Source organism: Borostomias antarcticus, assembly GCF_949987555.1.
Source record: "Borostomias antarcticus genome assembly, chromosome: 21".
NCBI lineage: Eukaryota > Metazoa > Chordata > Actinopteri > Stomiiformes > Stomiidae > Borostomias > Borostomias antarcticus.
The window spans coordinates 13,269,007-13,296,028 of record NC_140254.1 but is presented as its reverse complement, the minus strand read 5'-3'; the positions used below and the strand labels follow the sequence as shown (position 1 = coordinate 13,296,028).

General features: G+C 48.4%; 3 protein-coding genes across 3 annotated transcripts; 1 reads left to right on the top strand and 2 right to left on the bottom strand.

Moving 5' to 3' along the window:
* Positions 1-1,048: 1,048 nt before the first annotated feature.
* On the top strand, positions 1,049-11,942 carry hpca (hippocalcin; the record flags this gene model as incomplete). Its single annotated transcript, XM_084455362.1, has 4 exons — positions 1,049-1,144; positions 6,056-6,337; positions 11,284-11,389; positions 11,845-11,942. The coding sequence occupies 4 exons, from the start codon at positions 1,049-1,051 to the stop codon at positions 11,940-11,942; spliced, it is 582 nt and encodes a 193-aa protein (XP_084311488.1).
* A 2,545-nt stretch (positions 11,943-14,487) lies between these two features.
* Positions 14,488-19,090, bottom strand: tmem54b (transmembrane protein 54b). Its single transcript, XM_084454878.1, has 6 exons — positions 18,947-19,090; positions 17,379-17,575; positions 17,120-17,179; positions 16,421-16,612; positions 15,259-15,402; positions 14,488-15,155 (listed from the first exon to the last, which is right to left on the bottom strand). Exons 1-6 carry the CDS (start codon positions 18,957-18,959, stop codon positions 14,928-14,930), a joined length of 834 nt encoding a protein of 277 aa, XP_084311004.1. The 5' UTR covers positions 18,960-19,090; the 3' UTR covers positions 14,488-14,927.
* Positions 19,091-21,055: 1,965 nt separating this feature from the next.
* LOC311322830 (gap junction beta-3 protein-like) lies at positions 21,056-21,757 on the bottom strand (the record flags this gene model as incomplete). The annotated part of the gene is made up of 1 exon (XM_084454948.1): positions 21,056-21,757. One exon carries the CDS (start codon positions 21,755-21,757, stop codon positions 21,056-21,058), a length of 702 nt encoding a protein of 233 aa, XP_084311074.1.
* Between the last annotated feature and the right edge of the window lie 5,265 nt (positions 21,758-27,022).

The following is a 27,022-nucleotide window of genomic DNA, read 5'->3' as shown; positions in this document are numbered from 1 at the left end:
ATAACTGCGACTGATACCCAAGACTTTGAAAAAGGCCGCTAGGCTGAAATGTGTGAATAAATCCCCTAGCACCGAGAGCTTCAGAGTGCGCTTTCTTTTCTTTTTCTAGTATATTTCACCCGTTACCGGCGCCTCTCCAGGACTACGGTGTGCGTTTTCTCCTTTTCCTCAACTCTTCCTGATGTAACCGTTACTGTTACTGATGCTCATACACACACTGGTCTGTCATTGGTCACGCCTTCTCTGATCTATGATTGGTCACTGACCCTTCTCTGATCTATCATTGGTTTAATGACTTGACTGAACTGTTGCTATTTTCCTGTTTAAGCCACCACGCTGGTTCTCGCCTTCAAATAGGCACAAGTAGTGCCACAAATAGTACAAGATTCAGCTGCCAGCTAGTAGCTCTTTGCACTGGCTTCCAATTACTTTTAGAATGGACTTCAAGATGCTGCCATTTACATTTAAGGCAATGCAGGGTCTTGCTCCCAAGTATATTAGTGATCTTATAACTCCTGATATTAGATCCAGCAATAAAGACACTGGAATCCAAAGGAGACCGAGCCTTTTCAGTAAAGGCCCCAAGACTCTGGAAGAAGCTTCCTTTAGAAATTAGAACAGATAAAACAGTCTCTTCTTTCAAATCTCTGCTGAATACCTATTTCCTAAAACTCACCTAAAACCTAAAATGTTTGTTTGATTTTCTTTTATGTTGTGTAGTGTTGTTACTATTATTAATTCTATATTCCTTATTATATTTTATTTGTATATACTACATGTTATATCTTGTTGTTATATCTTGTTATCCTTGTTGTAACATGGATTTTGTTCATGGTTAAGATTATTGTTATGAGGCGCCTTGTGTAATTCATGCTTGAAATTTTGCTATGCAAATAAAGCTTCATCTTTCTCACCTCTCTCATCTGCGATTGGTCACTGACACTCTGTCTCTTGCCTGGTTGCCAGGTTTGAGAAGCGGCCTGGCTGTCGTAGCTCCTGCTGTAGTCACTGCCGTTGTCGAGGAGACTGGGAGTCTTGTCGCGTTGCCATGGGGAAACAGAACAGCAAGCTGCGTCCGGAGATGCTGCAGGACCTGAGAGAGAATACAGAGTTCTCTGACCACGAACTGCAGGAGTGGTACAAGGTACACACACACACACACACACACTATGCATGTGTGTGTGTGTGTATATACATATATATATATATATATCACACACACATACAGTATACTGTATACACGCACGCGTACACACATACAGTACACACACACACACACTTACACATACAGTATACTGTATACACACACACACACACACACACACACACTCGCCTCAGTTTCATTCCAGAGTAAGGGCTGAATCCAACTAGTCTTGCTGGGCAACACATCAGTAGGAATAATCAATAAATAAAAACTTTTCATGATCAATACTATAAACTATTATAGATGAAGTCTCCGACGTATTTCAGGCGAGGCACGGATGTCAACGCCGGGCTAATCGGCAGAGGCCAATCAGTCACACCCCGTATGACGCAACCCACCAGCTGACTGTCAGCTGTCATAGCATTGGTTCAGCTCGCTAGAGCGCATGTATTTAAGCTGTCAAAACGCGTCATTGCTCGCTCCTGCCATTACTGCTGATCGCTCGTATCTGCGCGTTCGCTGCTTCCGCGTTCTCTGCTCTGTGTCCGCTCTGCCATTACTGCTGATCGCTCGTATCTGCGCGCTCGCCCCACCTCCTCCCCTGCTCCGCCTGTGTTCTGTCGATGTCGTCTCTGTTGTCGTCGTGCTCTCTGTTCCGGGGGTATTGCTGCTTCTTTTGGTATTCCACTATGCGTCGTCTAGTGGAAGTCGGGGAATTACACTAGCTTAGTCTCTGTGGCGCTCCGTGGTGATCGTGGACCGAAACATCTCCGAAGGGCCATCCAGCGGTCCCTCCGGTCACCATGGAGGCAGAGACACTAGGCTGTATCTCCTTCGGACTCCACGAAGCGTCGGCCCGTGGAGGCCAGGGACTATAATGTACAGCAGTCCTCCTGTGGCGCTCTTTGACGGTGTTAGTGGGCTGAGTTACCTCTGAGCGTCTTCCCGATCGCGGCCCACTCGTCATAGAGGCAGGGGGCTAGATGCCGTTCCCTCTTCCGGCCCGGCACTCTGGGCCAAGCGGCCCAGAGGGGAGGAACATCTAGATTGCCGCTTTCCACATGCGTGGAAGGCAGGGGGCCCCCCGAACAGATCACACCGCCAAAATTCATATGCGTAAAAAATTAATATGCTGTATATATTATTGCATGCTAATAAATGGGTCAATTTTGACTAAAGTGATCTCGACTGAATTATTATATGTTATAATCAATACTTAAAACTGGGAATAATAATAGAAAGTAGTTAGAATGGGAATAATAATAGAATGAGCTAGAAAACCAGTTGAAGTAACAGAGGATTGGTGAGCTGTCAGAACAGAACTGTGCTGTTGAGTCATTTCTTGTTTATACTGTATCTCTGTCTGTACTCTCACTGACCTCAACAGACTCCCACGCACGCACGCACGCACGCACACACACACACACACACACACACACACACACACACACACACATGCACACAGGTACACTCACACTTATACAAATACATGTGCACACACACACACACAAGCATACATACAAACACTCTGGGGCGAATTCACTAAAGCAAATTGCGCCCGCTAATTGCACCATTACATTGCGCGTCAGTTGCGCCAGCTATGTGCTCCGTTTTAAAAACCTATTCACTAAAGACATTGCGCTAATAATATCCCAGCGCAAACACGCCCATTCGGTGTTTGCGGCTGAGTGCAATTTGCTGCTGATATAGGAAATGACTATAAATACAGCGCATACAGCGCATACAACTCGTATGCATATCATTGGACGATGGCAGACAGAAAAAGAAAGATACGATTTTCAGACAGCGAACTTGAAGGCCTCACGGACGAGGTTCAAAAACATGCCTCACAGCTTTCCGCAAAAAATATCACGACTACAGCAAAAAATCATATTTGGGGTTTAATTTCCCAATCAGTCAGTGCCATTTGTGTGTGTAAACGCGGAAGACTGCAAACGGAGGTGGAATGATTTGAAAAGACGAACAAAGGAAAAATTGTCATTTTCTGTTATGCAAGTTGCAGCACGATGATCTGGCATACTTTTGGGGGAGTGTATAACATTGCCCCACCGGTACGATCTAGGCATCTAAACGGCTTTTCAGGATTCTAAATGTGCACTCAATCACACCGCGCGTCCTGATGTGAGCCCAGTTGTACGCCGCCTCTCCAACGTTGGAAGGATTACGCACGGGAGTCATCATCCATGGCTGAAGATGATACCTGCCGGCACCTATGATACAAAAGCAAAATATTTTCAAGACCATTCAAATAAAAAAAATATTGTGTAGGCTATGTTTTTATTTATTTATACCTATATCGGCCCCCAGCCGTTCAATGAACAGCTATAGGGAATGCGCAGTTTCGCGTATAGACTATTATACGCACAGTTTCGTGCTATGTAGGCTATTATAAGTATTATTCATTGGGGGAGCTTGGACTCGCTGGGGACGGGTGGAGAGACGCATAGTCAACTGAGCCTCCCCAGACGCGACTTCATCCTCCAGTTGGCTGAAGAGCTGCGCGCTCTGGTGTCCAAACAGCTACCACGGTGGTTCTAGTGTTAAATCAAAAAGTGACCTTCTTCTAAATATTCTCTCACGAACAACATGCCTGGCATTGCGATGCCGAATTCGCCTCGCAACAATCACTGCTGCCATGATCAGCGGAAAGGCTGGCCATGACACCCCTTGCGCTTAAATACCACCACGTCTCTGAAAACGGAATTAATTTCACTTTAACTGCGTGAGGCAATTTGCGCCGATCTTTGTGAATTGGGCGGGTTTTGCAATAATGTTCATTTGCATAGAAAGGGGAACATTCTCCTCCCATATTACCTAATTTAAATATCAGCTAATAACACCGGCGCAGAGAAACGCAATGACGAACGCAACGCAGTTAACACCGTATTTCACCCTTTGCGAGGGCTTTGTGAATAGCAAACATAATTTTTGACTTATTTGCACAGGCTTTGCGTCAGGAAAAGCTGCGCAATCCTTTAGTGAATTCGCCCCTAAGTTTATAGGAGGAGTTTACTGTACGTTAACACTAATATCTGGCAGAGTTATCAGAGAGCTGATTTCTGTGTGAGGTCGTCAGAGCTGTCAAAAGTGCCGTGAAATTGAATTTCAATATATTTGAACTAATTTGTTAGGGTTCACATTTATTTCACATTTTCAATGTTTGTTATGACTGAGTAAGTTAGCGCACTTGAATTGAACTTTGCATGCATGAATATGATCCCCATGAAATTAAGGCTTGTAACGGTATATTTATGTTAATGACAAAAACACTCAATCAAAAACAGGGAACCCTAATCTAATATTTGAATGCTCAGATGTAGGTTATTTTTCTATAAAAAAGATATTAGAATATTTTTCAAACTTCACACTTTTTTGGGACTGCCCTAGAGGTAGCAGGAGCGTTACCACTCCCAGTCTGTAGTGCGGAGAAGGCTGGATGGCTCGATGCTGGCCTGCCGCTGGCTCGATGCTGGCCCGCCGCTGGATCGATGCCAGCCCGCTGCTGGCTCGATGCTGGCCCGCCGCTGGCTCGATGCCGGCCCACTGCTGGCTCGATGCTGGCCCGCCACTGGCTCGATGTCGGCCCACTGCTGGCTCGATGCCGGCCCGCCACTGGCTCGATGTCGGCCCACTGCTGGCTCGATGCCGGCCTGCCGCTGCCACACCGCTGTGTGCCATCTGTTACCCAGCAGCTGGGAGGTGTTTCTTCTTCATAAGAGGATTTCTAGAGCAGATCTCACTGCGATGCAGGGCCATTGTGTCAACCCGTGAGCTCAGCTGTGCAATGAATTATTGTGTGTGTGTGTGTGTGAACCTCTCCCTGACTTGGATTTTAACCCCTGACCCCTGCGTTTTGGAGTCAAGGCTTTACACAGTGAGAGTGGTGGTGATGGCACCCACTCTGCCAGGCTTACACTGGGAGGAGGTGAAGGTTGATGTCATAGACATGATGTCACTGAATGAATAGTAAACAGACAGATGTGTATAATCAGACTGACCTATTTCTCTGGTCAGATGTCTCTGAAAAGGCACTTAACCACACCACACATCTCCTAGCATCAACACTGTCAGGTGAAAATTTTTAATATAGATAATTTTTTATGTATTTATTTTTTTCACATGAAGTGAAAGTTGGACTACGATTTACAGCCTCCCAATGCCTCAGGTCCTGGGACCAATGAAATGTATTCAAGATAGCTTATCATTTATGATTTTATGCTCCAAAATGTATCAATTGGAATGTTCTTTTTAATATCCCGAAAACGACATTTCTTCAGGGTTGAATAGTTTCAATTATGTCTGAAATATCAATCGTTTTCTCATCAGATACCAGACAGAAACAGAGCTCTAATGGCCGTTTATTCTCTATCAAAGTGCCTCCCTACACAGAGGAGGTGAGGGAAGTCAAGCTTCAAATCATGACACAGTCACGCTGACCTTCTCACCTCTCCTCCGCTATCAAAGGCTTTTAGGAAAGAAACTATTGAAATTTGGAGACGCTCCATGTAACTTGACTTTCTCCTCTCACTCCACTTCTGTATCTCAAGAGAAAAATAAATCCCAAACCTTTTCAATCTGGACATATTGGACTTGGTCCCCAGTCTGGGGGAGACCAGTAAAGCCAGGCTGGAAACGCTCCCCCTCTCCTGGCCTCTCTGGCAGGGCTTCCTGGAGGACTGTCCCAGCCAGTGGCAGCCGGACCGTGGGTAAAAACCCTGGGTTAAGCCCCGGGGATCTGATCTGGCTTACGGAAGTAACGTTGAGTTATTAACATGGCCAGAGGGAGGCTGCTAAAATAGAGAGGAGAAAAGAAGACATTCAGATGAGTTCAAGAAGATCCATGCCAACACTACACTACCCATAACCCCCCACTCTTTTCCTCTCTGGCAGGGCTTCCTGAAGGACTGTCCCAGCGGCAACCTCAACGTGGAGGAGTTCAAGAAGATCTACGCCAACTTCTTCCCCTACGGCGACGCCTCCAAGTTTGCTGAGCACGTCTTCCGCACCTTCGACACCAACAACGACGGCACCATCGACTTCCGGGAGTTCATCATCGCGCTGAGCGTGACGTCGCGGGGCAAGCTGGAGCAGAAGCTCAAATGGGCCTTCAGCATGTACGACCTGGATGGCAACGGCTACATCAGCCGAGATGAGATGCTGGAGATCGTACAGGTGAGAGGGGGGTTATGGGTAGTGTAGTCTATGGTGTAGTAGAGGTGGAGGTTGCTGTAGGCAGTGGACTCATCTGAATGTACAGTATACAAATATGCATTACATATTTAATTGAAAGAAACATATGGAAGCAGATTTGTATTGGGAAACCGTATTGTCCATCTAATTCACAAGAGACAGGAACCTGATTTTGCTCATTGCTCACTTCGGCGTTGCTGGGTGCGTTCCGAATCGCATACTTCTACTTTTTACTATTCCAAGTTTTTTTTCGTCTTTCATTCGAGAAAGTAACCATGTAGATTTCCAGTTGCATAAGAAGAAAACCGGACTTGTGTGCTCATCTGAAGCTACTGTATAAACTGGGACTGTCATTTACGTGTCTGAATGGTGACAGGCAGGCAAATAACATTTAACAAGTTGAACTGTTAGACCCAGGCACACAGCGATGGAGGAGGCGGATGAACAGGTTCAAGCACAGAGGGGCATTTTAATAGAACGACAAAGGGGAGCCACAAAAAGGTTTGCCACAAAATAATAAGGGATGAAAAAATTGGTGCCACAAAAAAGCCACTAAATATGTGCTGGTGGGAGGTGGAGAGGGTTGGAGGGGGAGCAGGATGAGGGCTCTGCAGGCCAGCACCACTCAGCAGAGGAGGTCCAGACTGCTGGAGAGACCAGGAGGAGGGATAATGATCACAGGCGAAAAGGTAACGAGCAAAAAGTCTGGCGCTGCAACTGTGTAAAGTTTGCAGGCGATAGAAAAGCACTACAAATTACGAATGGCAGAAGTTAGGCTAGGGCTTTACTTTACCATACGTATAGGCTGGTAAGATCTGGCGAGGAACGAAGTGCAGACCAGGACCTTGTAGGGGCGGCAGGCGATTGCAGACGGGGATCAGGTGTGGTGATGAGGGACTAGGAACAGCTGAGTGGAGCCGTGCCACGGAGGCGCCGCTCCTGCCGTTGGGCTCGCGCTGACGTGCTGGGAACATCGGGGTCCGACTCCAGGCCAGAGAGGGAGGGGCTTCGCCAAGAGGGCGGAGACGGCAGGAGATGGAGAACGGGAGCGGCCCGTAGCCGGGGGGGAACTCCGGGGAACGGGAACGCCGTAGGCGGCGAGCAGATGAGCGCGTAGCGGGAGAGGAGAGAAACGGACGTGGAGGCGAAGAGGGCGAGCCGTAATACTGAACCATTGTGTTCCTGACCATAGAGCACCTTCATTACACCTGTCTGAACCTCTGAGCACTCCTACTCTTTTCTTTTTGAAGCTCAACATTTATTTTGGAAACACATTACAGTACAGTAGCTGGCTGGCATAACCAGCATGTTGGCCTTTCGTTTTGACAACTGATAAATTGACAATGATGGCAATGGATACAGATAGAAACACTCATGTTATGTTATGCTAGTACATCATCATTCCTCTGTCAGTGCGCTGTCATGTCTCTGTGCCATCTCATCTGGCAGCTGTGACAAATCTTCCGTTGCGCAGAGGATTGTGGGTCAGAATAGCCAGAAAAGCATGCTGGCATGCATACTGCCATACATCACATCCGTCACACGTTCCTGCAGATTCATGCTCTACAACATCAGGAGGATTCGCCCTTTCCTCACTAATGAAACGGCGCAGGTACTCATCCAGGCCCTGGTCATCTCCCGCCTGGACTACTGCAACTCCCTCCTCGCGGGGGCACCGGCGTCAGCCATTAAACCTCTGGAACTTGTCCAGAAAGCTGCTGCTCGCCTGGTGTTCAACCACCCCAAATTCTCCCACACAACTTCCCTCCTCCGTTCCCTACACTGGCTCCCTGTAGCGGCTCGCATCCAGTTTAAAACTCTGGCGCTAACCTACAGGGCAATGAAAGGAACAGCCCCCTCCTACCTCCAGGCCATGGTCAAACCCTACATCCCCTCCCGACCACTACGCTCTGCTACCTCAGGGCGACTGGTTGCCCCGTCACTCCGAGGCTCCTGCGGTCGATCGACACGGTCACGGCTCTTCTCTGTCCTGGCCCCGCAGTGGTGGAATGAGCTGCCCACTGATGTCAGGACAGCAGAGTCGCTGCCCATCTTTCGTCGCAGGCTCAAAACTCATCTCTTCAAGAAGTACTACAACAATCCTCCCACCTAAGCACTTATTATATTATATTGCACTGTACTTTAGATTGTGATTCTTGCACTTTGCCTTCAGCACTAGATTATGCTCTTAGTCACTTGTTTGTTTTAGAAAGAAAATGCACTTGTGAGTTCTGGCAAGTAGTAGTACATTGGCTCTTCCTACGTTAAATGCAATTATTGTTAGTCGCTTTGGATAAAAGCGTCTGCTAAATGACTGTAATGTAATGTAATGTAATGTACTGCAAAAAGCAACCGGATGTAGTAGGTTATTCTGGTATTTTTGGCATATTGCATTTGACATACTGTTTTGCGACACACAAAATATTTTTTGGCATACTATATACAGTAGTATGGAAGTATGTGATTCGGAATGGAATCAACTGAATGGAATGAACTATTTTAATCACGGATATTTTAATTCGCTACTTGCTGTAGAATAAATGAACGCGTTCAACAACTGTACATGCTGACGACATGCATCATGGGTGGGGGACGACAGGTGAGTCTCCATGGTAATGGGTTGAGTTCTGGTGTTGCTGAAGATGGTGAGAAGGTGTTTGCCGTGAGGTGAGAGGAATCGCCGGCTGTCGCAGGATCGGAGGAGTGTGGTAGTAGCACTTCACTTCTTGGGAGGGTGTGGTATAGTATGGTGGCAATGAGCAAAATGCGCTGATTAGATAATAGAGTAGCAGGGCTGTCTCCCACAGGGACAGATGGTCCATCTTAAGTGCCATCTCCCACAGTTGATATCACATTCTTATCTGTGAGTATTATACAGGCCTGCTGTACCCAACACTTCAGTGTTTTTTTCTGAAAGATCGACAGATTGCATTTTTAAAACGGCATCCAAAAAGAACTCACAGTTTAAAGGCCCTATTTTCAGAATGTCAGAAATGTTTCATTTGTTATTACAGATACAGCTAGTGGTAGATGGAAGAATATATTTATTTTTAGCATTTTCCAAAGCTCCACTTCCGTTTGACCTTTTTTTCCTGCTATTACAAAACCAAATGTACACATTCCTTGGTTGGAGAGGTTTCATTTTAGAAATCAAAATATCCTGTGACCGCAAGGTTAATGATGCAAATAGCTTGTTGTCATGTGGGTGAATGGCTAAAATGAAAGGGCCAATTTAATTCCGCCAAAGCCCACATGAATCATAGCTGGACACGACAAGGTCAGCCAATTACACGGGCGGTGTCTTGCAATCAGGAAGCAAAAACTCACTAGTTCTCACTGGTTCAACAAGCGGTCAACCAATTCTCTGTGAGGACAGAGGAAGAATGTACACATTATTGACTATTTATGAGGCTTGTGTACTGTGGGTGGAGGTGACGATGGTGCAAAGTCACCACTAGGAGATTGGTTAGTGCTATGATGCTAAACCACTTCTACCACTCACCGCCATGTCTGTTCCTATTGGCAGCAGTGTCGGTGTGGGGGGAGCCTGGGGGGGGGGGGTTGGTCTGGACTGGGGGGGGGGTTGGTCTGGACTGGGGGGTGCAGCCAATCCTCAGATTAAATGAGAGATTAGAGAAAACAAAGTGAGAAAGCTGCTCCCAGGTGGGAAAAAGTCAAACTCAGTCTGATGGAGGACGGACGGACGGACGTTGCTTGATTGAATAATGTCTAGTATGCTGCTGGAATATTTTCTAGTTGACTAAAAGCCTTTTTTGGCAAACTGCTAGAATGTTTTCCTTTTAGCAGGCTGGCAGACAACACTTTAGGATAGGATCATAGGTGGTCCATACGGAGAGAGGGGTAAAGATAACTACAAAGATTCAGAGAGACCAACAGAATGTGAACAACGGGGAACCGCTTAAAAAAAGACTAAGGGGAGTATGAAGAACTGAGTATGAAGAACTGAGTATGAAGAACTGAGTATGAAGAACTGAGTATGAAGAACTGAGTATGAAGAACTGAGTATGAAGAACTGAGTATGAAGAACTGAGCAACGTCTGCTGCGGGACAAACTGGAGAGCTACAGACGTGTGAGAGACGCCAGATACGGCCATGGGGAGAGAGGCTGGTGCTGGGGAGAGAGAGAGGCTGGTGCTGGGGAGGGAGAGAGGCTGGTGCTGGGGAGAGAGAGAGGCTGGTGCTGGGGAGAGAGAGAGGCTGGTGCTGGGGAGAGAGAGAGGCTGGTGCTGGGGAGAGAGAGAGGCTGGTGCTGGGGAGAGAGAGAGGCTGGTGCTGGGGAGAGAGAGAGGTTGGTGCTGGGTAGAGAGGCTGGTGCTGGGGAGAGAGGCTGGTGCTGGGGAGAGAGAGAGGCTGGTGCTGGGGAGGGAGGCTGGAGGCTGTGTGTCCGTCCGTCAGTCAGACAGCCTGTCTGCAGTGTGCCGTCGCGGATTAGAGAGTTAAATTTAACCAGAGTTTATCTCTTGAGGGTGCACAATACCTGGATTATCCACAGACTCAACAGGGTTACAAGCCATTGGATGAGATTTCTGATCAGAGCGAGAGTAGAGGGGGAGAGAGAGACAGAGAGAGGGGGGTAGGGGGGTACCACTATTGCTGGAAGGCCCCTGGTCCCCACGTTCCTCCTGTGTCAGATGGCCAGAGGTGAGGCCTCCTCCTGAGACTAGGAGGAAGTGGGGGTGGTCTTATCATGCCCAGATAGAAAGATGAAGCAGATCAATACTGTAAGCCCTGTGCGCACATTGATCGAGCTCCCTGCCTCTCAATGTGTTTTCTTAGCCGTTTCCCAATGACCAATTTGTTCAATCTTGTTTTGGTCAATCTTTTCTTTCTCCTCTTCCCTACCCCTACTCCCTCCCTCCCTCCCTCTCTCCCTCTCTCCATCCGTCTCTCCCTCCCCCCCTACGCAGGCCATCTACAAGATGGTGTCGTCAGTGATGAAGATGCCCGAGGACGAGTCCACACCGGAGAAGAGGACAGATAAGATCTTCAGGCAGATGGACCTCAACAACGACGGTGAGAGGCTGCAGGAAGAGAGGAAATGGAAACAGAGGGAGGAGAGAGGGAAGAGGAGAGAGGGAGGAGAGGAGAGGGGGAGGAGAGGAGAGGGAGGAGAGGAGAGGGGGAGGAGGAGAGAGGGAGGAGAGGGGGAGGAGGAGAGAGGGAGGAGAGGAGAGGGGGAGGAGGAGAGAGGGAGGAGAGGGGGGAGGAGGAGAGAGGGAGGAGATGAGAGGGGGAGGAGAGGAGAGGGGGGAGGAGGAGAGGGAGGAGGGAGGGAGAGGGGGGAGGGAGGGAGAGGAGGGAAAGGCATAAGAAGAGCACTACTGAGATAAAACGTATATCATACCCCTCTTTGTCGTTTACTTACTGTCATCTCTTCTGTCACCCCTCTCTCTCTCTCTCTCTCTCTCTCTCTTTCTCTCTCTCTCCATCCCTCCCTCCATCCCTCTCTCTCTCTCTCCATCCCTCAGGCAAACTGTCTCTGGAGGAATTCATCAAAGGTGCCAAAAGTGACCCCTCCATCGTGCGGCTACTCCAGTGCGACCCAAGCTCCGCCTCCCAGTTCTGAACCCCCAACCCCCCCCCCTCCCCCCCACACACACACATACACACACACCAGTCCCTTGTTGCTATGGAAACAGCCACTCAAATCAATGCATGATGGTTCTGGTCTCTCATATCTTTTTTTTTTTGGTCTACAAGATGAGTCGGAAAAGACGAACGCTTAGGAGAAAAGAAAGCAAAAAACAAACAAACGGAAAAAAAAGCGTTATCATTTTACTGAACATTTTTAAAGAAACAACAACAACAAAAAACAACGAAAGGACATGCCTATTACTAAAGCTGAGAACAACAAACAAACCGCGGGGTGTTCCGCCGTCCACTACCGTTTCCACGCATCGCTCTCGGGAACGAGGGATTCCACCCGACCGCGCCCGCCACGCCCGCCGCCGTCCCCCCCCGTTCTGAGGGAAGTCTGGAGGGTTTTTTCGTGAGGAGAGCAAAGGAACATTCCACCCTGAGAACCATGCATGGCCCCATAGGTGTTCTGTATATTCCTGTCTTCTCCGTTCTCTCTCTGCCCCCTTTTATATCCGTGTCTATGTGTATATACAATGCATATATATATATATATATGTGTATGATACCATAAGATGAATAGGCAAGCGTATTAAGTCTTTATAGACAGTCCCAACCGTTCGCTCCCTCCTGCGTTGGAAGGCAGTATTATGTAGCGTAGCTTAGCTCTTTCCAGTCACTGTGTGGGTGTGTAGCCTGCCGGGGGGGACGCAGACCAGGCCGCATGATCTTTCACCTGACCAAACGATGGCTGGCGGACATCCCAGTGGGTGGATCTACGTCGATTGATATTTTATTGATTGGTTTTTATGTACTTTTTTTTCCCTCATGTTTTGCTTTATTTATTTTTTTGTCATTCATGTGGTTTTGATTTTATGTACTGCATCACTGAAGGAGACCATATCCCAGGTTTTGGAGGGGTGTGTGTATGAAGGAGCCCATATCCCAGGTTATGGAGGGGTGTGTGTATGAAGGAGCCCATATCCCAGGTTATGGAGGGGTGTGTGTATGAAGGAGCCCATATCCCAGGTTTTGGAGGGGTGTGTGTATGAAGGAGACCATATCCCAGGTTATGGAGGGGTGTGTGTATGAAGGAGCCCATATCCCAGGTTTTGGAGGGGTGTGTGTACGCGAGTGAAAGATTTATCCAATCGTCTTAGATGGAAGAATTCCAAGATTCCACATGTGCAGGGAATGAAGTGTTGGAGAGAAATGTTGTTTTCTTAATCCGTAATACAGTAAGACATATCATTTGAGCCGCCATGTCTATGTGTGTGTGGATGAGTGTGTGTACTGTGTGTTTCTGCATGAGTGTGTACCGTGTGTGTGCGTGTGCATGGGTGTGTGTACTGTATGTGTGTGTGTGCGCATGAGTGAGTGCACTGTACTGTAGCTGTGAGTCCAGACTAACTTTTCAGTATTATAATTTCATTGATCCATGCTGTTTTCTTAATATGTATGTTTTAAAGTTCTTCATTTTATTCTGAATACATCCCGGAGCAGCAGAGCCAGTCACAGACCGTCACGTCACACTGCATGGTAAACAACCACAGACAACTAAACAAAACAACAAAAAACACCTCTGTGTAACCCTTTTGCTCCGATCAACACTTAACTATACCAGAAAAGACGCCACCAGAAGTAGTCTGTCTGTGTGTGCGTGCATGTCACACACGCGCACACACTTTGGGACAGAACCCTGTCCCCTCTCTCATCTGACAGAGAACACACTTAAGGGCTTATTCGTCTCTATTCCCTATTTGAATGCTTTTCTAACTCTCATTTGGTGTAGTTTATGACCAGTAGAGTAGAGTCCCTTTGTCAGTAGAAGCTGCCTCCAGACTTATTGTGTTGTTCCTCCACTGATTTAAATCAGGGCTTGGATGGTAAAATAAAGGCTAACTGCAGCTTACTACTCCCTTCCACAAGGTAGAAGTTGCTCCTGAAACCACAGACCTGAGGTCAGATTAGCCGAGCCTCAATCTGCACTCCCACCATTAGGGGACGAAACATGATCTGAGATCTGTGGACCTCACAGGGTAACTTCTACCAGGAGCTTTCTGCAGCTGTACTGCACATGTGCTTTCACTGCCCTCTGGTGGTTGTATAAGGAACTGTCACTGACCCACGGCTTCTATTCGTACTGCCTCTGATACTGGTTGACCTTAGTTGGATAAATAAATACTCCTTTTCTTCCTTTTTCTGTTGCATGAAAACCTCAAGCAAGGATGTCATGTTTGTTCTGTTGGACCTGAATTCGATGACAAAATATACCTTCTGTGTTTCAAACTGTCTGTGGTGGTCTTTACATCTTTACATACATTTTTGCAGAATTGTGCTGACTGAAATGCATGGGGTGCATGAAATGCATGCACAGTTCTCTGTTACTGTGTGTAAAGCCTCGCTGAAGAGGCCACTAGGAAGAGGTGTGCGGTGTGTGGTAACCAGTCAGTCCTGTCCGGCCTCAGAACTGTGCCCCTCCTCCGCACAGACAAGACTAGCATAGAAGACTTGACATAATATCAATGTTTATTTAAGAAAAATATAAATGTTTATTTAGGAAAAATAAATACAAAGTACTACCACCCCTGTGCCAAAGTTATAGCAGTTTCACAGGCTTTGCTAGATCTTTAGACATGCAAACACACACACACACACAACTTGTTTACCCATGGATCTATTCAGTCGTGTTAAAATCACAAAGACCTATGGGCTGGCCTAGCTCATTCTCACAGGCAGGCATGAGGACATAGTTCACCGGCGAGGGGGGAGGGGTTACTGTTTGAAAAGTTATTTCTTACCTGAAAAAAAGGTTTGATATAGAACCCTTTGCAAAGAGTTTAATGTGGATTTATGTTTTTTCCTTTTCTATTCTTACAAACGGTTCTGTATGGCCCCCCTTTGTGCAGTAGAGTGTTGTAGAGGCAGCCAGGGATGTAGCTCGTGACCAGCTAGCAGCCCTTCTGGGTCATGGTCATATCCAGAAGCTGGATCTGTTGAGGTTCCCTCTGGACAGGAGCTCGTGCTGCTCCCGGGGCCCCGCCTCCCCCGGGGCCCCCCGCTGGTCTGGGGGCCGCTGCTGCTGGGGCCGAAGAGGTTGCCGCCCGGACCGAGGATGAGGAGGATGATGATGACGATGATGCTGTTGCTGGGGTATGGTGTGAGGGAGAGTGGCTACCTCCGTAGGCAGCACTTTGTTGATCTGTAACACACACACACACACACACAAAGAGTGAGATCCATTCCACGCTACTGATGTGCGTCTGACAAGGCGGCGTGCAGCCGACAAGGGGTCCGAAGCCCACCGTCGGTCCTTGGGAGCTCCTCTGGCACGGGCAGCAGCAGGGCAGCCCCAGGAAGGACACGCACGCGGTCAGGACCTGCGCCGAGAACACCAGCTGGACCAGGCAGGTGGCGATGAGAGGGACCCACAGGATCAGAGTGGTACTCTGGGGAGGGAGACACAGACAGGGGGGAGGGACGGGGTGGAGGAGGTGAGTGGGTTTGGGTTTGTTTGTTTGTTTTTGTTTGTGTAGCTTGTAAAGGAACGATGCAGAGGAATGGGGAATACTGCTTTGAAGAGCGCGGCGTTACACTATTTATTCACACGGGAGAACAGCGGTAGCTCAGAGGAACTAGTCACAAAGACACAAAGTTTCTCGAGAAACTTCAAATAAACAGTTGGGGAGGGGAGGTGGGGGATTAATGCCATCTGGAAGGGGAAAAAGTTTGGGCTTTTAGCTCTGGAACATTCACTGGCTCCCATGATTAAATCCATGAGTGAAATCTTGCACACACTGCCAACGCTCCACTTCAACACCAGCGTCTGCCTCTGCATTCAATTCTCAGTCTGCATTCATTTAAGACTTGTCGATTTTGTACCACAATGGTCAGACTACGCAACTCTTGCACAGCACTACAGTGTCAACTAACAGCATCAATGTTGATACAAGCGACAGTGCTGCTCAACTCCCATCTTTAGTCAGACTGTCAGAGCAGACAGCTTGAAGCCCAGGGGTTCAGTCGGTGATTGCTACTGCGTCCGAGCACAGCTGACTGCCTGTCCTGTCGTCCACGGTTACAGAGCGTGAGGATGCCAGGTCACTGACTGTCTCTGGCAGGGCAGGGCAGGGCAGGGCAGGGCAGGGCAGGGCAGGGCAGGGCAGGACCGGACCGGACCGGACCGGACCGGACCGGACCAGGACAGACCAGACCAGACCAGACCAGACCAGACCAGACCAGACCAGACCAGGACAGAACAGAACAGAACAGAACAGAGGAAACACAGCTTAAGACTGCTGCAGAAGAAGGAGGGAGGGAGGGGGTGGGGGAGAGAGAGAGAGCTTCACAGTGTGTGTAACAGGTGGCGCTGACAACCGAGTGGGTGTCAAGTCGTGTTGATGGTTGTGACGAATACACAGTTGCAGATGACAGGCTGTTACACACACACACACACACGTGACTTACATAGATGCGTGTGGGGTCGAAGGGGCACTCGTTGGTGATGCTGGAGTAGCCAATGGCGTCAGGAAACCGGCAGAGAGTCAGCAGACTTCGCCCACCGTGAACTATGGCCCTCACCACGGAAACAGTCAGGCCAATGGCAGAAGCCGCAGCCAGGAGTCCAGCCAACAGGCTGACCATAAACAATGAGCATGTCTATGACGAGAGAGGCACAAACACAAACACACACACACTTAAATAAACAGACTTCATCCATGCCTAAAGATAGAAAGAGGTTCTGCCCTGTCTAGTCCTGCACCCGGTCTATTGTTGTCTATCCATCAGTGTTATGCACCAACTGACCAGAACTAATTCCTAGTATGTGTAAAAACCTACAATAAAATCTGATTCAGATTCTACATTGCAGCACACACACAAACCTAATTATCAAAATTTCTTGTAAAACAGGCTAAATATGAATTTCCATTTCAACTTGACCTTACTTCACCGTCATGGAAGTGGTTTCATTCTATTCAGCTAACTCACAAACCTGTGCTCAGAGATCTGGTCTGGTCCGGTCTGGACAGCCTGACAGCTGCTTGAATAAACACAGGAAGAGAGGAGAGCAAGGTGACAGATAGGTAATGAGAGAGAGAGAGAGAGAGAGAGAGAGAAGAGAGAGAGAGAGGCGGGAGAGAGAGAGAGAGAGAGAGATGCACTAACCAGTCCTCTGCTTTTCGTGTTTTTAGACAAGATAATCGCCAGGATCCCGACGACCACGCCCTGTAGAAACAGCAGCAGGTAGGATCACAAATGACTGTTCATGCAATACAAGACACCGTGCTCCTCGTGAATCCACCGACCCCAACACGCTTCAATCTGACCTCCCAAACGTTCAACTGTCAAAACTTTTACAGACGCGGCGGCGCCCCATAACGGCATGGCGTTCGCGTCGTCTGAACGAGCCCCCCCACGGCCTCACCGCCAGGCCCGCCGTGAGGGCCACCACGTTGGAGATGGCGTACTCCCGGGCGCGGGCCTGCTGGTGCAGGTTGATGTGGCGCAGCACCACCCCGTGCACCAGCGCCCCCAGCAGGAAGTTGACGTGCCCCACCAGCACCAGGCTCAGCCCCATCTTCATCAGCGCCTTGGGCTCCTCCACGCTGGCACAGCATACGCCTGAGGGGGGAGGGGGGGTGGCGGAGTGAGAGATTTTAAAAGTGACAGAGGGATGGACAGAGATAGAGAGAGATGGACATTACGTTACAATACAGCACCCCTATATTAAAGTAATTTAGCAGATGCCTTTATCCGAAGCGACTTACAATACTTGCATTTAACGTAGGTGGTCAGTGTACTACTACTCGCCAGAACTCACAAGTGCATCTTCTTTCTAAACAAGTGACTAAGAGTTAGTGCTAAAGCCAAAGTGTAAGAGTAGCAAAATATAAATACAATAGGTGGATAAGAGAAGGATCCTGGTGGTACTGTGCTCTGACAAGAGGCAGAGACTCAGACAGTCAAAGTACCGTAGACAGAGAAACTACTTTTCACAAGAGTTATTTGGCTACAATAAAAAGTAGCTCTGACCGCAAATTGTCCTTTCTCCGGGTTCAGAGTCCCCCAGCTGTCACTGTCTGTCATATTGACCGGTTACACACACAGACCCGGGGTTGAAACCACAGCGGAGATGTGAAAGCCATTAATCATTACTTGCTAAATACATGTTACAGCTGGCCACATCCAGAGAGAGAGAGAGAGAGAGAGAGAGAGAGAGAGAGAGAGACAGAATGGAGTGTGACAATGGAGAGCCTGTTTAATATGCACGATACGGGCCACATAGAGGATGACTATCAATGTTCATGGCATTAGCCTAAAAAGTGAAGTGAAGATATTGCATTTTTGATAGCTATATTGCTTCAGAGAGAGAGGAAAAATAAGACACTGGACACTGAGAACATAGGGTGTGGTGTGATGTGACACCAAACTGGTTTTGGGTCGAGATTACACTTTAAAACCCAATGTATAGGTAACGCACGTGTGTGTGTGTGTGTGTGTGTGTGTGTGTGTGTGTGTGTGTGTGTGTGTGTGTGTGTGTGTGTGTGTGTGTTAATCACCTCCTTATGCCTTAAGTGTCCCCTTCTCAGTAGGTTAGGAGGTTTCACAACACATGTCCACATTCTCCTCATTCATCCTCATTGCTGGTAGCCTACAGCCTACCAATCAGGTTAAGGTTTAACACAGACTACCACAGCCACCCCCTTGCAATGATACACAACCTTTCGGGAAACACTACTGTACTCAATTCTTCTCTAATGACGGTTGTGTAGGCTACGTCTAGCTATATTACACTGATGTGTAATTTCTAAAGTCTATTGCCTTTCTAAATATGGATCTGAAGTCGATGAGACGCACGGCTAAGGCAACTCAACCACACCCAGAAATCTACATATTTGTGCACAATACTACACATAGCCTACCTGTATAACATGCCCGCTGTTTGACAAACGCCGCATCATATCATTGTGAAAGTGTAGCTTTGCTGTTTACCTCTTTTGGCCATGGTGGTTTGGTCCCCAGGTTAAGTCACTGTACAGCCAGGTAATCGTGATGGTCCGCTGGGCGGTGCGGCTCGCAGATGGCCTGTTCTGTTCCTGGATGACTGTCAAGTTGTCCAATCACCCTGCCGTCGGCAGTCAGGCCGCCCCCGGGGGCGCACACAGGTGCACCCATTTACAAATCTGAGTAGGCCACTGGTATTTAGCGCACAATCGAGGTTCCCTTATCTCCCTCAAAAACATGTAGCCTAACAGGTGTTATCATACCATAACGATACACAAGTAGCCTACTTGAACTTGTAATAAGATGATCAACTTTTCAAAAGCGCTCTTATCAAGTTAATATACTCATATCAAATGCATGGTAGCCTATAGTAGAGTAGAGTAGTATGGCATGAGAGCACTTTCGTTTTGGAGCTTTGGTGCCATCCGGTGGGGAAATAGAGCACTGCAGGAGTCGCCAAGGTCTCTGGACGGCAATGATTTAATCGTCATGTAACCAAATCCAGCCTGGTTTATGTGCGTGGCTGGCTTGTTTCTGTTCAGGGCTGGTAGGACGGAAGCTAGTCATGCCACTGAAATAGCTGTGAATTAAAATTGCATGAAATAATGTCCGATAAATGAAGATAGGTCTTGTCGCCTGGACACAGCAGTTCCAATGCTTCCAATGCGAATCCAGTACAATAATGGCACGTTCCAGGCAACCCGTAACCCGTGTTTTTCCAACCTTCTACACGTGAAAATGCACTGGAATGGCAGTCAAACCCGTAACTTCCCACCCGTGAACCTGTGTACCAGATCATATAGCGGTCAGTGGCTAAAGCAGTTACACTGATGATTCCTGTAACGTTAGCTATTTTGCTGCAATTGGTTCAACTTCTGTTTCTGGACAAAGGTAAGGGATAAACCCAGGTAACACAAGGCTAGCGGACCTACAGCGGATCCCCAATGGACGAGTTGGCGGACCTCCGGCGGAATATAACACAAGGCTAGCTGACCTCCAGCGGGTCCACGATGGACGAGCTGGCGGACCTCCGGCCAAATCCGCTGGCGGGTTCCTAGCCATTTGCACATCGAATGGCAAGTGGACCTCTGGCAGATTATTAGCGTCAGGGACAGCGGTCCGCTAGTAATCTGAAATGCTCCCGCTATTGCTCCACCACCATTCCACCGGTAGTTTATTGTCTATATCCTAGGCCCATTGGCCCTAGGCTTATGGATTTCTATTGCTAAATTAACTTAGCCTACTCTGAAATTTGTTTGGGTAACCCTTCCTTTCATAGTCCCCCAATTACTAAAAATGTACCTGGTAAATACAAAAGTATAGCCTAATATATAATGGGTAATTACTGAGACACCTAGGCTATACTGTAGGTATAATTTCAAAACAGGAGTATTTCAAATGTTCAATTACTGCACATGAAATCAATAACTGACAGCACCACCAGGTAACCACATTTATACATAGCTTCTATGACATCCAGAGAGTCTGCACAGGAGTCAGACGTGTTATCCACTATATCCACTATACTACCGAGCAACTTGATACTGTGCGACGTCAGTATGTATTTTGGTGTTCTGGGACCACTGCCTCTTGTGGTGGCAACATAGAAATGCAGGTCAATAACGGGACAGAGGGAAAGAGGGAATGAGGGAGGGAGGGAGGGAGGGACTGACAACCCCGCTGGCTTACAGCCACGCACCATAAAGAACAAAACTCTTGTGAGTCACTGTCTTATTTGAACATTTAATACAAATTGGCATAATCATTTTAAGGTACATTTATGTTGAGTTTGGATAAAGGAGTGATATATAAAAATACAGTCTTCCACTATGTGCTTATTGGATGTGAATAAGGAAGGTGTAACATGGGCATATACATCAGCAGTTATAATCTACTTTAGGCTACAAATCAAATAGTCCAAACTTCTTCAATCTGTTCTACAGTAGGCTATAATTTAGATTCAATGGTCACAATGGCATTACAATAGAGATTTCAAATGGCTTGACTGCAGTTTTTTCACACGCACAGCTCAATCTCAGTCTTTCTCCTGTATGGACCCCCATATTCGTATGTTAAAGAGGGGGAGATTGTGGTCAATCACAGTCCCGGCTCAGCACACTTCCTGGGGATGGTGTGTAGGCTGCCTCTGTGTGAGATCCTCAGGACCCGCATGGCCACCAGGTAGAAGATCTCAACCACATTGAGCACAATGCAGACAGCCGAGGCCACCACCATGAAGTAGACGAAGATGGTCTTTTCGGTGGGCCGGGCGACGTAGCAGTCCACCTGGTTTGGACAGGGCAGCTGTTCACACTTGAGCCTGCGCGGCAGCCCGAAGCTGCTGTAGAGGTGATGGAGGAGGTAGAGGAAGCCCACCTCGATGGCCGTCTTGAAGAAGAGACTGAGCAGGTACGTCCACCACAGCCCGCCGTGCTTCTGCCCCGTGTTGCCGTAGAGACGGGCGCCCTCGCCGTGCTCGACGCGGTACTTGCGCTCGCGCTCCTCCCGGTACGCCACGTGGAGGACGACCAGGAATGAGGGGCAGGTGACGAAGATGAGCTGCAGCGCCCAGAGGCGCGCGTGGGAGATGGGGAAGTAGTGGTCATAGCAGACGTTGGTGCAGCCGGGCTGCCGAGTGTTGCAGTCGAAGCCGGCCTGGTCGCCACTCCAAACTTTCTCCGCCGCCACCACGAAGACCATGACGCGGAAGACGAACACCACGGTGAGCCAGATGCGGCCGAAGGCGGTGGAGTACTTGTTGACCCCGCTCAGAAGACCCTCGAACTTTGGCCAGTCCATGAGGTCAGCTGCTTCGGATCCTCTCTCTCTGGTCTGTTTCAACAGTGAGACTGTAGTCTTTGTTTTTGCAGGACACTATAGGAAGAAGAGAAGAGTCCAGAGTAAGGTCCAGATTGAGTCTGTGCCATGACGGTTCAGGTTTATGGCCAGATGCTGTGTAGTTTATTTACAGATTATTAAATTCTATTGCTTTAAGGCTGAAGGCAACGGTTTATAAATGGATAAAAGAATGCAGCAAAAAAGCTAAATTTACAGAGGATTATTTGTTGTCAAAGGAAATCAGGGTTCTACTGAAGTTTTTTTTTTATAAAATCTTTTTCAAGGTTTCATTAGTAGAGTTATATTTTGTTTTCTTTTGATGTTTTCTACTTTGATAAATGCATTCCCCCCTAACCCTCTGTACTTCTCCTCAGTCTTGACTCATTCATTAACTTCTGAAGTTCAAAGGAGTGGGTGCTTTGAAGAAAGTCTATATATATATATATATATATATACACCTTTGCTCTCAGAGCCCTCATGGTGTGATGTCTAGACATTGTAGCACATTTTCTTCAATTACCTTCAAGATCAAACAATTTTCCAATGGAGGTTGAAATAGATCTACAGTGAAACATAAAGGCTTAACTCTAATGTAATACAATGTAACAGCGATTGGTTCTCTAATGAGTTTAATATAATAAATAATATAAATCCAACTTGATTGAATACTTACAGTTAGTCTCAGATAACTGTGCTGATGGTCAGTCCATATTCACCTGTCTGTCTACCAGACGGAACACAAATCTGCTTTGTGAATCCAACAACGAGGCAATGCGTCCTAACCTCTCCTCCACCCTCTGAGTTATAAGTGGGCTAACACTGGACAACTGGCTCATATCTGGAGGTGCGGTCTATGTTGGCATCCATTCAGATCTGCTCATGGGTAATGTGGGTATAGGCTACCATTAGGGTCTTATCAGCTTGCTAATGCATTGCACTTGTTCATGGAATGCACTGATATGATTGTAGCAGGTGAAGTAGCTGTTGATGTTCAGTCCACAGTTGCACAAACGCTAACACATCTCGCATTGTTCTATATGACCACCTTCTCTTCCGCTACCCACACCATCATCAGCCTATTCCCTTCATTCTTAGCTCTTCCCCATCATCATCTTCATCGCCTCTCATCATCATCACTCATCATCATCACTCATCACTGTCTCAGACATGACCTTGCCGGATGCACCTACCCCTAGCTGAGTCACTGATAGAGTTGCTCTGGTAACCAGGCAGGATGGGCAGAACTCTTGGTTACGTTACGCAACCCCGGTTCTATGAGACATGAGTGAAAATGTTTCACTATGGAATGGCGCTCACGTGACATCATGCTGGAAGCAGGGGCCACGCCCCCTGTACTTACACTCTGACCGGCAGTGAGACCATCATTCTCGAACCTGAACACAGTGCAAGCAGGGTGATGAGGTGAAACATTTTCACTCATGTCTCATAGAACCGGGGTTAGGCAAGACCACTCCCGAATTGCAGATAAGTTTAAGAACCGGACTCAGGACAGATGGCTGGAAGCCAAAACAGCTCCACCCTAACCCGAAACGACGCTAAGGACTGCATGAACCAGTGAAGGCGCAGTCACGTCTAGGCCTTCTTGCACTGACACGCCCCTGAACAGTGCCCAAGAGGTGGCCATATGCCCCTGGTAGAATGAGCCCTGAGACCCACAGGGCGTGGCAGACCCTTACACCCATACGCCACGGTGATGGCATCCACAATCCAGTGTGATAGCCGTTGGCTAGAAATGGGTTTCCCCTCACGGAGAGGAGCCCATGAGACAAAGAGCTGGTCGCTGTCTGATGGCACCAGTCCTGTCTACATAAGTGTGTAAAGTGTGCGCAGGACACAAAATATGAAGCCTCTTTTCCTCGTCAGAGGAGAATGGAGGAGGGTGGAAAGCTAAGAGCTCCACAACTGTACTGTTGGGAGCGGAAATTACTGTACCTTGGGTACAAATGTCAATTTCGGTTGATAGATATCAATTTTGAGAAGTGGTCTTTCCTTGCATTTCTTATTGCTTTATTAAAGGCAGAGAGATGTTCTTTGAGAAGTACACTGAGAGCAGTTCAAGGTTATTGATGTGTGCGTGGTGGAGCTGTGGAGACCACACTCCATTCACGGCTCTTCCCTGGAGAACAGCCCCCCAGCCCCAGAGGGAGGCGTCTGTTGAGAGCACCATTCTCGATGGGGGCACAAGTGTAAGCTTGCTACCCACCGTTGAAAATCCTTCATTAACAGTAGTCCCAGAGGAACTACTGATATGGTTGATGCCATGAGTCCCAATAGATGAAGGCACAGTCTGAACTTGACCCAGTGTCCTGAGCGGAACATGGCCTAAAAGTCATGCATTCTATTGACTGAACTGGGATCAAAGCACTCTTGGCTAAATTCACCCTGAAGCCCAGAGCGGCTAGGTGAGTTAGAAGAGTGCCCGTGTCCCGTACTGCCTGCTCCTGTGACAGGGCGCAGAGCAGGTAATCGACTATGTAAGCTAGGATTCTCATGCCCTGGAGTTGCAATGGATTTAGAGCTGCCTCCACACATTTGGTAAACACTTGTGGGAGACGTCGCACCCGGGTCTCCGAGGCAGCATGTCTGTCGAACGAGCCCAGAACCCTGGGCCAGGAACCTGAAGAACTAAGGCTTCTTCCCTCTGTTTCTTGGGGGGTGAATGCACTTGGTCCGGGGGATCACCGGAACAGCAAACGAGTGTCCCCCTCACAAGACTGGGGGATTGCTATGATGCCTGATTCTTGTTGGACACGCCGGGCTGTCCTTCCTTCTTAACGGGGGGGCGCTTGGGATTCTGCTCAGCCCACGCTTTCCCTTTTGCAGACGGGGTCTGTGAGCGGAACCGTACCTGTGCCTCAGGTGGAGCAGCCCTGGGGTTCCCTGAAGGAGGTGGGGGTCAGTTGTAGGAGTCTGTCTTAAACCGCGCCCTTGGGAGGGGCGGGTTTGGCCTGGGTCTTCTGCGAGACAGAACGGAAGTGTACATCTCACCTTCCTTCTGTCTCTGCTCACAGTAGCTCTTAAGCCCCTCGATGCAGTCGGGGTGCAGGGGAAGGAGCTGACGGGGAGGAGGAGCGTCCGACGACAGCACTTAACCGTCGTATATGGACTTAAGCCCCACCTGGGGACCCATGGGAGTGGGCCAGGTAAGGCCCAGGTGAATTGCTGCTCTCTTACATAGTTCCACAAAGGAAAGGTCAGAGTCAGCGGACGCTACAGATGCTAGGAGGGCCAAGAGCTGTTGAAGTTGAGGACCACCGTCCTCCTCTTCCTCCTCGTCTGCTGGGACGATCCTCTCCCGCCTCACGAGGGCCCCGTCCGACAGAACACTGCACACCGGACACAAGGATTTATCCGCCAGTGCAGCCGCAGCGTTGAAGGGTCCCAAACACATAATGCAGAGGTTGTGGGGGTCCTTCCTGGGTATCATACGACCGCAATCTTCGTCACATTCTCTGGAGTTGGAGCTAAATGGGAAGAGTTAGGTAGTACTGCTGTCTTAAAAGGAGTGCAGGACAGTGACGACCTGACATTAGCTAATAAGCAGCGACCCGTAGTAATGTTTACATTACATTACATTTCATTACATTCATTTAGCAGACGATTTTATCCAAAGCAACTAACAATAATTGCATTTAACGTAGGAAAAGCCAATGTACTACTACTTGCCAGAACTCACAAGTGCATCTTCTTTCTAAAACAAGTGACTAAGAGCATAATCTAGTGCTAAAGGCAAAGTGCAAGAATAGCAATCTAAAGTACAGTGCAATACAATACAATACAATACAATACAATAAGTGCTTAGGAGGGAGGATTGTTGTAGTACTTCTTGAAGAGATGAGTTTTGAGCCTGCGACGAAAGATGGGCAGCGACTCTGCTGTCCTGACATCAGTGGACAGTTCATTCCACCACTGCGGGGCCAGGACAGAGAAGAGCCATGACCGTGTCGATCGACCGCAGGGGCCTCGGAGTGACGGGGCAACCAGTCGCCCCGAGGTAGCAGAGTGTAGCAGTCGGGAGGGGGTGTAGGGTTTGACCATGGCCTGGAGGTAGGAGGGGGCTGTTCCTTTCATTGCCCTGTAGGTTAGCGCCAGAGTTTTAAACTGGATGCGAGCCGCTACAGGGAGCCAGTGTAGGGAACGGAGGAGGGAAGTTGTGTGGGAGAACTTGGGGGGGTTGAACACCAGGCGAGCAGCAGCTTTCTGGACAAGTTCCAGAGGTTTAATGGCTGACGCTGGGGCCCCAGTGAGGAGGGAGTTGCAGTAGTCCAGGCGGGTGTTTCTAACTAGCTTATAATGGCTGGTTAACACATCTAGTTTATAGTAACTAGGACAGTGACAAACTAGATAAATAAACGGTAAGCACTGACACACAAGTCCCGGGGACCGTGGTCAGAAGCCTGTGGTCAGGCTAGGCTAATTAGCTTGTGACAGCTAATTAGCTGTGGCAACTGTAGCTAACCGGGGACAGTGACGTACACATTAGCTAGCAGGGGCTTTGCTAGGGCTATCAGCAAACGAAGTTTGGTGTATCCAGTGACAGGGAAGCAAACTACGTTCGCCATTATGCGATGCCAGGACCTCGGTTGTGATGCCGAGGACATTAGCAGCTTAAGGTGACAGACTAGACTAGGTGGATGGTTATAACGCCGTAGAGCTAGATAGCTGAGAACCAGTCTGCAGTATCGTGGGACCCCCGTACTGTGACGAAGGAGGACACACAATAGCTACACTGCCACTAGCAGACACTGCTAGGTGGGTGAAGGGAGTGACCAACCTTGTAACAGGAGGGAGACTCCAGGCATTCCTCCAGTGGGAGGAGAGCTTAGTTATGCTTATGACTTTGCTTGCTAGCCTGTGAGGGCTAGCCGGCTTCACAAATAGTGGGCTCTGGAAAACTGTCTTTTGCTCGTGGCCCCCTGTCACACGTGACCAGTCCTTGTCAATGGCTTCCAGCAGGATGTCACATCAGCGTCATCCCATAGTGAAACATTTGAACAAATGTTGAAATAGAACCCCGCAGGTCCACCCATGGTGAGCCCAGTCTCGGTACCACCCCAGACTCTGACATCAGACAGAACTCCAGACGGGGAGTGCCGCCAACTCAACCTTTGTTTGCCCTTGGAACGCCAGCGCCATTGTGCCGAGATATGGGACCGCAATCCCACAGACAGCAGATATGGTGATTAGCAGTATGCGTAGCGGTGT

Bases quoted from the DNA above. Each gene is read 5' to 3' on its own strand.
- tmem54b (XM_084454878.1), bottom strand. The intron at 16,613-17,119 runs GTTAGTGCATCT...CTCTCGTCATAG, and splicing joins ACACGAAAAGCAGAGGACTG to ACATGCTCATTGTTTATGGT. The intron at 15,403-16,420 runs GTAAGTCACGTG...CTCCCTCCCCAG, and splicing joins TCGACCCCACACGCATCTAT to AGTACCACTCTGATCCTGTG.